The sequence below is a fragment of the Mus musculus genome, chromosome 5 (genome assembly GCF_000001635.26).
Source record: "Mus musculus strain C57BL/6J chromosome 5, GRCm38.p6 C57BL/6J".
In the NCBI taxonomy this organism is placed as follows: Eukaryota; Metazoa; Chordata; class Mammalia; order Rodentia; family Muridae; genus Mus; species Mus musculus.
Window position 1 is genome coordinate 29779152 of NC_000071.6, and position 16297 is coordinate 29795448.

General features: G+C 47.3%; 1 protein-coding gene and 1 pseudogene across 3 annotated transcripts in view; one reads left to right on the top strand and one right to left on the bottom strand.

Moving 5' to 3' along the window:
- Positions 1 to 7327, top strand: part of Dnajb6 (DnaJ heat shock protein family (Hsp40) member B6) — a 50581-nt gene extending 43254 nt beyond the window's left edge. Inside the window, exons 9-10 of one of the 3 annotated variants that reach the window (NM_001037940.4) lie at positions 1979 to 2299; positions 5880 to 7327. In NM_001037940.4, the coding sequence (NP_001033029.1) occupies positions 1979 to 2299; positions 5880 to 5962 (404 nt within the window). In that variant the 3' untranslated portion in view covers positions 5963 to 7327. Of the gene's footprint in view, positions 1 to 1978; positions 2554 to 5879 lie in introns of those variants that run through there. The other 2 variants (NM_001359198.1, NM_001378835.1) reach the window with 2 other exon arrangements.
- On the bottom strand, positions 15011 to 16063 carry Gm5552 (predicted gene 5552; annotated as a pseudogene).

The following is a 16297-nucleotide window of genomic DNA, read 5'->3' on the forward strand; positions in this document are numbered from 1 at the left end:
CGGATGGATCCAGCAGGCCTTTTGGGATGGGTGCTCCTGGAGCAGAATGTGGGAGCACCCTGTCTCCTCTTGTGGCTGGATGGGAACTGGTTCTGCATAGACCTGAGGATATCTGTCTTGGCACTGAGGTAAGTAAGAAGATGAGCAAGAGGCTGCTGTCTGGAGACTCAGCACGATGTCCCCAAAATAAAGGATAAAGGTTTGGCAGCAGGTGTCACACATTTAAAAAAAAAAAAAGGGTTTCCTTCACAAGTTACAGTAGTGCTTAACCCTACCTTTCTCCTCAGCACTCCTTCCCCCCCCTTCCCTTACCGTGATGAAATATGGGGGTTGTTATATAGCTTCAAATTATGTAGTTCCAGGCTGGCTTAGAACTGTTTTACTGTTTTTTTTTTTTTTTTCCTTCCCTCTTTGAGACAGGGTTTTTCTGTGTAACAAGCCCTGGCTGTCCTGTCTTGCATTTGTAGACCAGGGTGGCCTTGAACTCATGGAGACCTGCCTGCTTCTACCTCCTGAGTGTTGGGATTAAAGGCAGCTGCCACCATGCCTGGCCTGTTTGCTTTTTTTTTTTTTTTTTTTTTTTTTTTGGTTTTTTGAGACAGGGTTTCTCTGTATAGCCCTGGCTGTCCTGGAACTCACTTTGTAGACCAGGCTGGCCTCGAACTCAGAGATCCACCTGCCTCTGCCTCCCGAGTGCTGGGATTAAAGGCGTGCGCCACCACGCCCGGCTTGCCTGTTTGCTTTTTGATAAGGTTTTGCTACGTAGTCCAGAGTGGCCTCCAGTGCGTAGTCATTCCAGCACACTGTCAGTGTTGAGATTACAGCACGGATGACCATGCCTGCAGGGAATTTACAGGCATGGTTGTCTGTTCAGCAGAGAGTAGTCTGGCTTGGAGTCTGTCTGGGCTTCCTTTCAGAGTGTTGGAGTGACTGGCCAGCTTTCCTGGAACTTACTTTGTGACCAGGTTGGCCTGCCTCTGCTTCTTGAGTGCTAAGATTAAAGGGAAGTGCGTGCCACCATTACCCCGTTAAGATTCTGGCAGGTTCTGTTGTTACCTACCAGGCTTCTCCACAGGTCTGGCTCCTGCAGGACTTGGGTCCACGGAAAATGTCCAGATGAGGGCTGATTTAAAATACTTACCACGTTGCCCTGAGCATGTACCTCCCAGGGATGAAAGAGGAACCTGCATGTGGGGCAGCTGCACCTTTCTTGCTTTACTACCAAAGAAAGGCAGCTCTTGCATGTCTCTGTCTGAGTTGACACCTAGGCTGCAATTGGTGGTTGCAGGTTTATCCTCTTGGTAAACTGAGGCCTAGAATGGAGAGTCACTGCCTCCAGTTTTATGCCTGGTATAAATGGTAACAGCACTGTTACTCGGTTACGGGGAATAGAAGTTAACCCTTTGTTGCTTTCTTGTTTTATTTTCAGTATCCGTCTAGTGTGTAAAACCTTGTTTCAGTTTTGTCAAAGATAAATGTGATGAGCTGCCTGGCTGGGAAATTTCTGGGAGAGTACCTGGGGCCTGGCTCTACCACCATAGGGATGGAGGGCAGAGTGAGTGCCTGAGGCTTCTGCAGTCCTCCTAAACCACTTTGTGCTTGCTTTTAGAGGTGATGCTTCCTTGGTTGCTGGCCTATGAACGTGCTTGACCTCTTTGCAGGGCCGAATTGTTGGGTTGGCAGGAAGCATGTTAAGTGGTATCTGCCAGGCCTATTTCTTGATTGTTCAACTGAGAATTTGCCTGACGATAATACAGCAGAGAGAGAGTAGATTTCTCTGGGATTGTTTTCATTCCCAATGTGGGAAGAGAATGTTCAGGCCCAGTAATGCAGTGGAGGGAATGGATAGTTTCTTCTTTTATAAATGTATGGTGGCTCTAGAGATGGAGCCATCTTTTGGGAATGAAGGTGTGTGAAGCCTCTTGCTCCCAAGGGAGGGCTGAGGCTCACAGCTCTCCCTGGTGTGCTGTGTTTTCAGGTGTGGCCGACGAGAACGCCCTTGCAGAAGAATGCCAGCGGAGAGGCCAACCCACACCAGCTCTGGCCCCTGGCCCGGCCCCAGCACCAGTCCGGGTCCCCTCCCAGGCCCGGCCCCTGGCCCCAACTCCAGCCCCAACTCCAGCCCCAACTCCAGCCCCAGCTCCAGCCCAGACTCCGGCCCCTTCTGTCAGCACCCGCCCACAGAAGCCACCCAGGCCTGCCCCAACGGCCAAACTTGGGTCTAAAAGCAACTGGGAAGATGACGAGCAGGACAGGCAGCGGGTTCCTGGCAACTGGGATGCCCCTATGACCTCAGCAGGTGTGCAGAAGGGAGATGGTGTGGAACACCCCCAAAGTGTTTTGCCCCCAGGTCCAGGACAGCAAACACAGGAGTCGGGCCTGTGTTGCTGCATTCTGACCTGAGGGGGCATGGGGAGCTGAGGGTAGGTGCCAGGCCTGCCAAGAAGGGACAGAGAGGATACCTGTGTCCAGCTCACCTCCCACAGCTGCTCTATGTATGGCCTAGCTGCGTGGCTCAAAGCCAACCCCATGATTAAAACAGGGGTCCCAGTATTCTGATGTGTATGGAGTATATTGTCTGGGTTAGGTTGACTGCTAGGGAATTGCTAGGTACTGCTTCTGTCTCTATAGACAGTTCTGGTCTATAACTGATCTGTTTGGGATCTGTCACTTAACCTGACTTGCCACAAGACCACTTGCACACTTATTAACTTCACTCTCCAGACAGAAAGCTCCAGCCATGCACCCGGTAGAGTTATCTCAGTTGAGCCACAGGTGGAGGTGGAGGTGTAGGCGGAGGCGGAGGCCTGGCTCCTCCCTCTGTGCTCATGGTGGGATTGTTCACCATCTGACTCTATCCTCAGCAGGTAGCTTGTGTATCTCTAGGAGTACTCCTCATAGAACATTCTGTGAGGTGGTCAGCGTGTACACATTGAACTTTCTAGTCAGGCCCCAGCCCTGTATGAATGTTGTTTTATTGTCTAGAAGCGAGAGTTTGTGCCTGTGGCTATACAGCTCCCTAGGCCAAACTACAGTGCTATGTTTTGGTGGTCTATGTCACATTGTGTTGCAAAGTGCTCCAAGCAGGAAACAGGGCAAAGGTCTATTCCTTTGTTTTTCAGAAGTTAGTATTAAAGTCAAGACCTCAAGCCCCTCTGGTTCTCCTCAGAGAAGGATGAAGCAGGTGTCCTTTAGGGTTCTATAAGCAGAAGCAAACATAGTGGCATTACTAGAATTTTGGGTAGCCAGCTTAGTTACCTTGCTGTGGAGAGATGCCAGCAAAACCAGATTGGTGACTGAGCGCTATGCAGCTGAGTGGCAGGTGCTTCCCTGACTGCCCTGGGGAGCTGCTTGTGCCTCAGTGGCTGTGGACACCTCCCATGGACACTGTCTCGGTGCTGAGTGAAACAGAATAGAGCAGCCTTGTAGAGTTTGGTGACCTCCCCCAACTCTTGTTCCGTTGTAAAGGTGCTGGAGCCTGGCCTAGGAGATGCCATGCCATTAATCTTCTGGTAACTAGAAGGTATATAGGGACAGGCCTGACTGCAGAGCTTGTTTATAGGTGCGTAGGGCTCCCACAGCAGGATCTGGACAGGAAGTGTGACTGCAGCACATGGCCGTTCTCTAGGCCCTGGCCGTGTCCCTTAAGCCAAAGGTGATCAGCCAAGGCCAATCTGGAGACAGGATTTATTAGTAAGAGCAGCAAAGTGCTTTCACTTTGTTGTTCTGCCAGTGCAGATCTAGACTCTAGGTGTGCATGCGTGTGTACAAGTGTGTAGTAGTGAGCTTGTGGACCCTGGTAGAAATCTCGCATGAGAGGCTGGAAAAGCCGTGCGTGAGGTGGTCTCCCTGTGTCCTGAGCCTGGAGTCAGCAGCACTGCCAGCATGGCTCTGGGCGTAACTGGCAGCTTCTCTGCTTTGTCCCTTTTACTCCCTTTTTGTTTACAACAAAACAACTCCCCATGTTGTAAGTTACAGAGCCATGCTTTCCTATAGGAAAGAAGATATAACCCTTCACTTACCTTCTCTCTCAGAGATGGTGTCCCGTTTTGAAGTGGGGTTCTCCAAACTGCCACCTGAGCTACACAAGGGTTTGGCTTAATTAAGTGAAAACAGAGGCCCGTTGGGAGGGACATTAGAAACAGCTACCACACAAAAGTGGTTTCAGTTTCCACAACAAAACTGTGACCTGGGCAGCATGCCTTGCTCTGTACAGCAAGCTACTGTCCTCCTCTGGCTAACACAGAAGCCTTTGCAAAGTCTGGCCGTCTGCTGTTGGGATCAGGGGGACCAAGTCCAGACAGACCTTAAAATTCTGAGAGCCACTGTTGAAGACCTAAGATGTCCCGGGCTTCCCACACTTCACCCAGTGCAGCCTTCAGGAGCTTTGCTATTATTATTGGTTTTGGTTGGATTGACAAGTCTTGGGCCAGTTTTGGTGCAAGCCATCCCAGTTGTAGCTCCCAGTGTCTGTCAGCTGTGGAGCTGATGGGTACAGTCTAGGTGCAGCCTGGCTCCTTGCCATCAGCAAGTGGAGTTTCTTAGCTAAAAACCATTCTCACTGAGGTCCCTTCCTAGAAAAGGATTTACTGTGCAATTTAAGCCACCAGGGGTTGTCAGGAGTTGGACTGTGGTCAGCCAGCATAGCCATGCTCCATATTGTGTTGGTGATGAGGCGAGAACTAAATGCAGTTTGAGTTGCTGGCTCTGTGTGTTTGCGTGCGTGCGTGCGTGCGTGCGTGCGTGCGTGCGTGCGTGCTGTGGACTGCCTACATGCTTGGTAAGCTCTTTATTGCTGAGCCATGAGTTCAGGATATGTAGCCCGGGCCCCCCCCCCCCCTGCCCCCTTTTTAAAATTTTTTTGCAGGCTATTCTGTGGCCTTAAAGTTTGTTCTGAAGAGGGAGCTGCATTTGGTAAAGGGATTAGTGGCATTTTGCATTTGTTTGTGGATTCCACATACAACGCAGTCATTAAAAAGAAATTATTCAACATGAGAAGAGTCATGAATAAAACAAACATTTCTTTCCTCCTCTTTCTTGCTCAACTTGACCCTGCCTAGTAGTGCTGTGGAGTGTTGCCCTTTTCACAGAGCATGGCTTGTCATTCCCAAAGCTAGAGCCTGCATCTAAGCCTGCTGCTGGCCTGCCTTCCTCACCGCCCTCCCCCACCCCCGCAACTAATTCATGTGTTGAGGTTTTGGTGGATCTCACCATGGGAATTTGAGGTATCTGTGGGCACGTATAGAAGCTGGGGTTCTGAGGTCTCTTTTGTGGCTCTTGTTCAGCACCAGACCCACATCCCACCTACTGCATGTGGCCAGAGTCTGAGCTTCTGTAGGCCTGAAGGCAAAGCCCATCAGCTTATTGGCAGTATCCAGAGCTGAGCCTCTGTCAGTCTTACTGTGGCCTTGGTTGGTAAGGTCATGTATCTGTTAGCTTTAATGACAGGAAAAATTAGAGAGGCTTTTTTTCAAGATAGAAAATGGGCTGCCAGAGAGAATGGACTTGCCATTTCAGAAGGCAGCTGTGGTGGGTGTCTGACTTGGCTGCGTAGGTGACAGGGTTGTACATTTTGCAGGTAGGGCCTTGGTAGGGCCTCTGAGGAGCCTGTTCTACAGAGATGGTTCTGTGGCTGGGCTGCTGGGTAAATGTAGGATGTTTGCTGTGGGTTGCACACTTCCCTGTGTGGTGGTGACATTCTGGGAGCAATATGGAAAGTTTTTAGCATGCTATTCCAAACAGTTCATGTTTTCTTTTTGATATGAACACCATAAATGACTGTTCTGTTGCTTTGTGCACGGGGAAGTGTCTAGTGAGTGACCCATCTCACGGGGATGCAGTTGCTGGTGTGCAGTGTTTCATAAGCCATGTTTCCTTAGGGCTCAAAGAAGGTGGCAAGAGGAAGAAGCAGAAGCAGAAAGAGGACTTGAAGAAGAAGAAGTCGACCAAAGGGAACCATTAGGCTGGACTTGGCGGCAGCCGCGGCAGCCACTGTGTGTGTGTGTGTATGTGTGTGTGTGTGTGTTGCGCATGTGCATGGCAGCGGCATCCTTTAAATGTCGCCCAGGGTCACTTGGCTTAGCAGGATTATGGACGTGTGCCCACGGATCGGTAGGATCCAAGGGTGTTGGAGACAGAGGCAACAATCCCGGGTAGCTGGTATAAGTTTGTGACACAGCCTGAGCCTTGTAACTCTGATTTTTCCCAGCACTAAATCCATAGCTTTTTCCTCGAGTTGTAAGGGTCTGCCTCATTCTTTTCAGCAGCCCAAGCCCTGCTTTGAGCTCTGAGGTATTTGTAGTTGTAGGAGTCCATAGGGTCCAGTAGGGAGCTAGGTATGTGTTGATGATAGACTACCTCCTGGCGGTGGTACAGTGCGCAGTTTTAAGTACAGCGGAACTTAGAGGTAAAGTAAGCTGTGCCTTGAGCCATGGGCGTCAGGATGCTTTTGATTCAGGGTACTCTGGCAACACTTAAGGCTATCAGGAGTCACTTCAGATAGAGTCTTTCCTTATTTATTGTTCAACTTTTAATCTTCTCCAGGTGGTCAAAAATTGACACCAAATATAGTTTAGTTTTTGGGAAACCTCATCTTTTCTTCTTGGAGAAATATTTGTCCTTTTTCAGTCAAAAGGTTTTGCTTAGCAATACCATTTCTAGTAATGATAGGTCAGTGTGCTACTGGCTATTAACACAAACACACAGCACACAGAGGCGCGTGCAGAATAATCAGCTAGGAAGCAAGAAGCTCATAAGGGCCCCTTCACAAGCTTCGACCCCATAGTCCATGCCGCGCTGTCACCTAACCTGTGGTTTACATCGAGCACCAGGGAATTCTGATGCCACCTCACTTCTGGGCTGCACGTGTCTCTTGGCAGTGTCACTTCCTTTTGGCCATGAGGATCTATTGTTCGAACTTTGTCCCCTTGGCAATGAGCACACGATGAACAGTGTTGGTGAGCTTGAGATGGGTCCGCGGTGTGGAAAGGGGAAGGGAAGCGTTGTGAGTTCTGGGCACTGCCGTAGCTAGGAGCCGGGACAGGACCCACCCGGGTTTTGAGGAAGTGACCACAAAGTGTTTGCTGAGTTTGCTTGGTTTTGGTGGGAGGTGGTGTGGGCACTTATGGAGTATGGATTGGTGTTAATGTGTGTTGTGAAAATGTGACCCTCAAGGAGGAATGTATTTTAGTGCTACTGACGTAAATAAAATGTAAACGTCACTGAGTCCAGCTCTCTTGTGGTCATTCCCTGTCTGTAAGTTGCACTGTTACTATGAAAAATAAAAGCAGGTCTTGTATTGTTTTTTTAAATACAGTTTTATACATTTATTTTTGTGTGTGTATGTGCAAGGGTGTGCTCTGGTGCATGGGTAGAAGTCAGAGGACAGTTTGTGGGAGTTGATCCTCTCCTACCTACCTTGTGTGTTCTGGGTGCCCATTTTAGGTGGTCAGACTTGGTGGCATTTTGACCCACTGAGCCAACTCACCAGCCCCTACATTTTCAATTATGGAAGATAAAGTGACACTTTAGGGGGTGGGGGAAATGTGTTGGTGTCCCATATAGAGGTCAGTTGTCATCCAGTGAGTGTGGCTTTTTGGACTAGCAGCCTGAGTGACTATGCTGGGAACTTGGAGAGGCTCCTCCTCCTGAGTATGACAATAGTGTGTGGCAGTAGTGTCCTGCCCAAGAATGCCGTACTGAAGAGCAAGGTATTCGGATGCATGTGTGAGAGGCCGCTTCAGAAGAGGCTCCTCGGACACTCAGACCCCACTCTAGCTGTTGATGTCATGGTCAACAGAGGTTTTAAGGACAGAGTCACTACTATTCAGCCATAGCAACTAAGGCCTGTCACAGGTGTGTAGCCAGTAGACTACCCTTGACTCTTAACCCTAACACTAACCCTAACCCTGAGTCTTGGCATGTCTTCAGGTAGCCTGGCATTCCAGATGAACTTAGGTCCAAGGGGAGCGCTGCTCAACATGATAGCTAGCAGGAATGACCAGTGTCTATTGAGGGCTTGCCGTGCGCACCTAGGCTAGTGCTTAGATGAGGAGACACAGAAAAGCCAGGGCTGCTGGTCCATACGTGGTCTGGCGCATCATGCAGTCAGCCCTATGTGTTCAGTAGTTTGCAGAATGCTAGCCAGGCCAGGCTGATTACTGACTGCCTCCTGATGTGACAGGTGCAGGATCCTGCCAGAGGGGCAATGAGTATAGGATAGGGGTAAGTAAACTCCTGTGCATCTCCAGTGACAAGGTGCTGGTGCACACGTATCTTTGTGATCTTTCACATGTGAGATGAAAGGTGGAACTCTGGGTGTGGAATACCCAATGGGGCTGGGGTGGGGGGGGGACCTGGAGAGATCAGTGCAGTTGTAGTCCCACATCGTAACACATGCCTTTAATACTAGTACTTGGGAGGCAGAGGTAGGCTGAAAATCTGAATTTGAGATTAGCTTGGTCTACATATATTTCTAGGCCAGTGAGAGCTATGCAGTAAGACACACCCTGCCTGTATACTCCCCATCCCCCAGAAGAAGAAAAGTTGCAATATATGAATTAAACAAGGTTTTACTTTGTTACTCATTTGGGAGGTGATCTAATTTATCCCATCGACTTCCAAATTAGTTCCAGCATCCCTCCTTAAGGGTCTTCACTGTAGTAGATTCTACTTGGCATTTGGGACCATCTGGTATCCTCAGATCTTGGTCTGGAACAGCTCCCACCACTTATCAATATTTTCTGTCTCTGTTATTCTGCCCTTAGAGATACCACTGAGAATGTCCAAAGGTGATTCTTGGTCTATAAAAAAACTGCTGCCCGACATGTCCCTGTCAACTGACTTGCCTAGTGTGGTGCCACCCTATCTGAGAGCCATGATGAAGATAGTGGGGCTTAAGAGGCTGTCAAATATGTGGTAGGCTCCATGTGAACAAGCTATGTGCATCTCCAGTGGTCCAAGATTGAGAGGAGTGCCTGGGGCTCTGACAATGGTCTCTCTATGCTGTCTTGGTAGTGCCATGGAGCTTTCTTTCTCTAGGCAGGTGGGTGGCATAGCCTTCCTTAGGAGTGCCTGACAGTATTTCATGCTCTCCATCTCAGTAAAGGGTACTTCTCCATCACTATGTTGCCTCTTAAACCCAGGGCTGCCAGTCAGTGGTGGGTAGCTCCTAGGCAACAATCAATGGCTTGCCAGCTGAGCTGGGTACCCGGCAGCACTTGGAAGAGCCAAGCCCTCCACTCACAGGACCCTGGCCACCCTTAAAAGTAAAAAGTCAGAACACTTCTCGTCCATAGGTGGAGAACAGATGACAGGCTGAGGCAGGAGGTCTGAGTCTGGGCTTTGGCTGAACATTGTAGAAAGCCTGGGGACCAGGAAGGCTTTACTGTACATGGCTTCTGTGTCTAGGTGACTGGGGGACTTTGGAAAGTGGAGGAGTGGGAGTGAGAAGGAACTGAGGTTACAGTTGTGACGAAAGGATATGCCCCAGGGAAACCCAGAGGTCTGCCATGTACTTATAACAAGGTGAAGCCAGTCCTAGCCCTGCTGTGTCCCTCTGTAATGGGTGGGATCTGTGTAGGTTTGCTCTGCTGCACTTAGCCCCTGTTCATCTCATCCCTTTTTCTTATGAGCCAAGTAAAAACCACAGAAGCTGGGTGGTAGTGGCCCATGCCTTTAATCCCAGTACAGAGTTGGAGGTCATCCTGAGTTCCAGGACAGCCAAGGCTACACAGAGAAACTCTGTCCCTGCCTCACCCTGTCACTCACCCCTCTCCAAAACAAAAAAATCCAACAACTAAATAAAGACTGTCTGACTGTCTGTGTGCCTGTCTTTGCCTTAAATGTCTTTCTCAAATAGCTTGGGCTGTGATGGATTCTCAGGGATATAGGCTACACACCTGCAAACCTTACAACAGCCACAGCCAGCTAGATGATCTTCCTTAGGAGAATTCTGGGAACCTAAGGCAGTCACTAAGACAGCAAAGGTGGGGTCCCTTTATCACCTATTTAAAAACGTTGCCGTGTGCAGAGTGAGTTCCAGGACAGCCGGAGCTGCACAGAAACACTGTCAAAAACAGAAAACCCAGCCGGGCAGTGGTGACGCACGCCTTTAATCCCAGCACTTGGGAGGCAGAGGCAGGCGGATTTCTGAGTTCAAGGCCAGCCTGGTCTACAAAGTGAGTGCCAGGACAGCCAGGGCTAAACAGAGAAACCCTGTCTCATAAAAACCCCCAAAAATTAAAGAATAAAAAAAAAAAAAACCAAACAAATAAAAAAAATTCCAAAACAAGTATTTTTAAAAATTTAGTTTTCTGAGACAAAGATTCTCTATGTAGCTCTGGCTGTCCTGGAACTCACTCTGTAGTCCAGGCTGGCCTCGAACTCAGAAATCTGCCTGCCTCTGCCTCCCGAGTGCTGGGATTAAAGGGGTGCGCCACTGATACCCAACTAAATAATTTTAAAATATGATTTCAGGGTGGTTAATAGCACTGGTTGTTCTTCAGAGGACCCAGGTTCAAGTCTTAACCCGTACATGGTAGCTCGAATCGTTTGTAACTCCAGTTCCAAGGGATCCAATGCCGTCTCCTCCACTGGAACTTTGGCAGACATGTATGTAGGCAAGTCACACACATACAATATAAACAAATAAGCTGGACAGTGTTAGCATGCGCCTTTAATCCCAGCATCGGGGAGGCAGAGTTCTAGGATGTCCAGGGCTATGCAGTGAAACCCTGTAAAAGAAAAAAAAAAGTGTGTGTGTGTATGTACTGTAAATGTGTGTGTGTGTGTGTGTGTGTGTGTGTGTGTGTGTGTGTGTGTGTATATATATATATATATATATATAATATAATAAATCTTATTATATATATATATAATATAATAAATCTTAGAAAGGCAATCTTCCTAATAAAGTATGCATAGCACAAAATGTATCATTTTAAGTCTGTAGCTATTGAGACTTAAAGGAGAGAACATACTATGAGGCCATTGTAGTGGGATTCAGATCACAGACTTATTTCTCATGTGCAAGAGGGTGAGTCCAAGTTCAGGGCCGGTTCATCCTGAGATATAATATAGAGATATAATAATGTAGATAGCATTATTCCCTAATGTCCCTCTGAGTTGTCTGTCTTGATCTGTTATTTCCTGATTGTCATACTCTGGGACTAGGGCTTAAAGTAGCAGACTTTGGGGCATAGTCCAGCCCAGTACAGCGTGTAAGCCTGGGCTAGCTGCTCTTCCTGTCCGCTGACTTAGTTCCATGTTCACTACATGGTTTGCTCTAGGGAGCCATACTCAGGCTTTACCTGGATCTTATAGCTTCTTTGATTGGTAAGGGGCTCCAGATGGTCAGCCATGCTCCTGGGCCTTGGAGCGGCCAGCTTCATAGCTCTCCTTTTGTCAATGGGATTTTGCTGTCCCACAATGTATATAGACAAGCAGAATTTGGCTTTTATGATATAATGACTGTTTCTCTGATGGGTTAGCCATTGCACAGTAACATGGGGTCTTGATGGTGACATTGGACAATGAGTCTTCCTGGTGCTGAGAAATCGACTTTGACTTGTGGAGTCAGATGCGTAGGTTTGGGCCGATGGGCTAAAGTGGCATCCTGGTTTTTGGCTGGTCTGGGTCTGTCTATGGGAGGCGGGCTTGCCTTCACCACAGGATGGCCTTCACACACAAGGTCTTTAGAATGTGGGTATGTGTTATGGAGCTCTTTAGCTTCTGTTTACTGGGTATCAAGGCTGGAGCTATGTAGGGAGTTTTAGGCTTCTGGCTGGCGACAGTGGAAGAGAGGAAGGACATGTACTCCAAGATGACAGTGAAGTCTGTGGGGTCCACAGACAGGTATGGAGGTTACCCAATATATCCCAGCCCTGTACTATTTGTGTGTGTGTGTTTTTTTTTTTTTTTTTGGAAGCACATTGTATCATTCATATTGGGGTTGGCAGCAGGCAGCCTGGGATTCAACTTAGCTAATTCTCCTGGCCCGGACACAGTCTATGTTGTTTTAAATTGGGGCTTTCCATAAAGTCTAGTCACAGTTATGTTCCCAGCACCTGCAGGTGCCCTGCTGGGGACTAGAGATCTTGGGATGACTTCCTTCCTGGAGAAGGCACTGTGTGTAGGTATGCAGCAGGCTGAATTGACAGGTCACAGAGCCTGGGTTCTCCCTTTGAGCCCATTGACTTAGGAAGGCATGGCTGGCTCTGAAGCATGGGACTCCATGTAGAGGTTTCCTTCTCTGTCCTTCATTCCTGGGACCAGAAAGCAGCCCTGGATGTGTAAGCTGTGGAGAGGAAGGGCAGCCTGCTTCTGCATCCTTTCTGCATCCTGTTTGTGCTGCTGTATGCTTCACACCTTCCCATCAGACCCCACAGATTTGGGAGGTAAGAATGAAGCCAGGTGAATAAGAGCATTGTTTAGGTGAGGACCACCCCAGATAAGAATAGGCAGGAATATATATATATATATATATATATATATATATATATAAAATGCCGTCTCTGCCCCTCCCTGAGGTGTTCTGGTTTCTGCACAGATTAAAAATGGCCCTTGGAGCCGGGCGTGGTGGCTCACGCCTTTAATCCCAGCACTCTGGAGGCAGAGGCAGGCGGATTTCTGAGTTCGAGGCCAGCCTGGTCTACAAAGTGAGTTGCAGGACAGCCAGGGCTATACAGAGAAACCCTGTCTCGAAAAACTGGGAAAAAAAAATGGCCCTTGGGAAACTGCTCATCCTGGCTGTTGGGCTCCTGGATGTGACCCTATGGGTATGGGGAGTCAAGGCTTTGCAGACAGACAAACATCTAGATGAGGCTTTTGTTTGCTTTAAGGTGGACACTGTAGTGCTAGGTTGCTAGGTGTAAGAGAAGAGGGCAGGAATTGAGACACACAGACAGCTACATGAAGACAGCAGCAGAATGTGAGTTTGTGGCAGGAGCCAGGCCGCCTGGAACTCTCTGAGACCTGCCACTAGAGTTAGAGCTTTGAGAGACTAGGGGTAACCTCCAAGTTTGGGGCCTGTTGTTACTGCAGCCTAAGATACAAGGAAGTGTAAGCCTTTACTCTCAGTACTTGGTAGGGGGAGGGGCAGAGGCAGGTGGATATCTATAAGTTAAAGCCAGTCTGATCTACAGAGTGAGTTTCAGGACAGCCAAGGTTCCACAGAGAAGCCATATATTGAAAACAAAACAAAACAAAACAAAAACAACAAAGATACAAGGCACTGATTGTGCTCAGGGCATGCTGCTGTCACTGCTATCAGTGTATCTATCCTCTGTGTCTCCAACTTCAAGCATCCCAACTTAACATTGGTTATTTAATATTGTGTATGTCTAGTATCTGGTGTGCTTATGGGGTATACTCATGTCACACTACACATAGAACTGTCAAAGGGATGACCTTGTGGGTTATGTTCTATCCCTCTGCCTTCTTGTGTGTTCTGTGGCTCGAGATAAGGGTGCAAGGTTTGTGTGGCAAGAGTCTTTAACCACTGAGCATCTCACTGGTTCTAGCTCTGGATGGAAACTTTGAAGTGGGGTTTTCTTTTGCTTGGTCTGGCCTCAAGTACTTGGCCTCACTTTAAAAAAAAATGTGTGTGTGTGTGTGTGTGTGTGTGTGTGTGTGTGTGTGTGAGAGAGAGAGAGAGAGAGAGAGAGAGAGAGAGAGAGAGAGAGAGAGGAGAAAGAGGCAGAGACAAAGGGGTGCCCACAGGGATCAGATCTGGAACTGCGGCTGAAAGTGATGGAAGGCTTACTAACATGGATGCTGGGGTCTGCATTTTATTTCTCTGACAGAATAGTACGTGTGCTTAGCCTCCAAACCTGGTATTTAGCCACAAATAAAATGTGAGAAATTCCCATATGCCTCATGTACTTTTTTTGTCTTAGTGATAATTTTTATTTCTACACCGAGAATCTGAGAAATCACAGAGGATCACAGAGAAAAAAAAAGACTCTGCTCAGTCATTATATGAGGCAACAGTTTCAGGGGTCATAAGAGGGCGCCTCAACAGAAAGCAGGACCACACAGATCATCTCTTGCATACAAGATGCATACAAGCATGATCACACATGTGGGAGCACAGTAATACCTGTATTCACATATGCATACTCACAGAAATGCATGCATGCACATTGAGTTTCACACACATTCCCACACAAACATGCATACATAAACATATGCTCACAGATAGGCATTTGCACCCCCCATACATACATGTGCACATAATGCACATGTGAACACATGCACTCACATATTTGTTCACACAAAGGAACACACAGTATGTTCAAATTTGTGTGCATACACATAAATGCTTGCACGCATGCATGCATACATACAGAAGTAAGTTGGTTTGCCTTGATTATGTTCAAGCTACTTGAGGTTAAAATTGAGGATGACCCATCCCCTTCATAGTTTTCCTGAAGAGTCGGAGGTTTGCATCCAAGAGTCACCACTTAGCCATTATGACCCTATAGGTGGCACATAAAAGGAGTCCCAAAGACAGTGGTAAATGATAGAGGGTCATTCTGTTCTCACACACTCATGACTAATAGTGATTTGTGTTTTCCCGGTTAATAGCAAAAAGTAAAACCCACCAGTATTTCCATGCCTGTCTACCTAAGATAATCTGGTCACTTGCTGAGCTCTCACTACCTTGGCCCTAACCAGTACACACAGAGCTGCTGGAGGTAGCCTTTAGCCGTAGGGACAGGATGGCATTTATCTTCTCATGCCAAAAATCCCATTTCAGCATGATTTAGGAAGTGCTTAGTGGGACTGTCTGGCCCAGAATTATACTTCTCTGAACATTCCATTCTTTTTTTTGAAGATATATTAATTTTATTTATATAATAAGTACACTGTAGTTGTCTTCAGACACACCAGAAGAGGGCATCAGATCACATTTCAGATGGTCGTGAGCTACCATGTCGTTGCTGGGAATTGAACTCTTAACCACTGAGCCACCTCTCCAGCCCCTGAACATTCCATTCTTTTCTTTTTCTTTAATCAAAGAGTAGTTTATTTTTAAAAAAAGAATCAAAACAGAAACTCTAAGTACCAGTGTGTACATTGTACACATTTAAATGACTCACAAGAATGAAGTTTTGTTTTTCTTATATAGTAAGATCATACCACCTTGTTCTTCATCAAAAGATGTTCAAGAATTCTGCCTCCAAACCACATACATGACTGCCACTTTAAACAGACTGAATTTCAAACATGCAACAACGTCACTGGTAATAAAGCTTTGGAATGGGTGCTTGATCTATTATTTCACTACACACAAGATAGAAAGCAAGGGAAGCTGAGAATTATTCTAAAGCACAATGGAGGTTGTCATTGTCTACACTGGCACGCCTCACTCCTCTGCTGCCATTTTTAGCAAGTACTCTTTGTCAATCTTGAAGAGCCTCTATCCCTCTTCACTGGACAGATCCGAAGCACCTCTTCTTTTGTAGAAGTTGATGATAGATGGTTCATTCCATTCTGCTACCAAGAAGTGCATACTGTTGCAGCGACACTTCATGGCAACCTGGCTTAGATTCTTCAAAATTTCTGATCCTATACCAAAGCCTCTGTAATCACTCATCACGAAGAAGTCTTCAAGATACAGTAACTTGCCAATCCATGGGTCACAGGTAAAATAGTACATGCTGAACCCAACAATGCTATGTCCTTCAGGGTTCCAGTGCTCTTTAGGCACTTCTGCAACCAGGCAGTGGTAGAAGTGGTGTTCTCCAAAACCATCCTCTAGGAGATCTTTCTCAGTTAAAATGACTTGATCTTCTATGTATTCATATTTAGCCAGTTCCTTGATCAGTCTCAGGATGTCACTGCAGTCAGAGGCAGTGGCTGAATGGATCTTAAATTTAGCCATTTTCATCTTTTGCTTTTCTTCCCTTTGCGCACCAGGCCCCTGTACTTGAACAGCAGGAGGAGGTGGTTCCTCATTCGTTTCCCGGGAGCGTCCTCTTCTCAGTCAGGCTGGCACCATGACCCGGCGAACCTCAGTATAAGACAGAAAACTGGCAAACTTACTTCGGGGAAACTGCGCTGAACATTCCATTTTTGACAGTACAGTAAACAGCCTAAGGAATAGGGTTGTTGAGGTAGATGGGAGTCTCTTTACTCCTGGTTTTCAGACCTTCCTTTCTGGATTGTCTAGTGTGAGCCAAGTGTGTGCCACCTTGTATCCCTGACTCTCAATAAATTGTTGAGTTGTAGAATAAAATGAGAGAACCCCAAAATATCCCAACCCTAGTTCTATCTGAAAGAAAAGTCATCACCC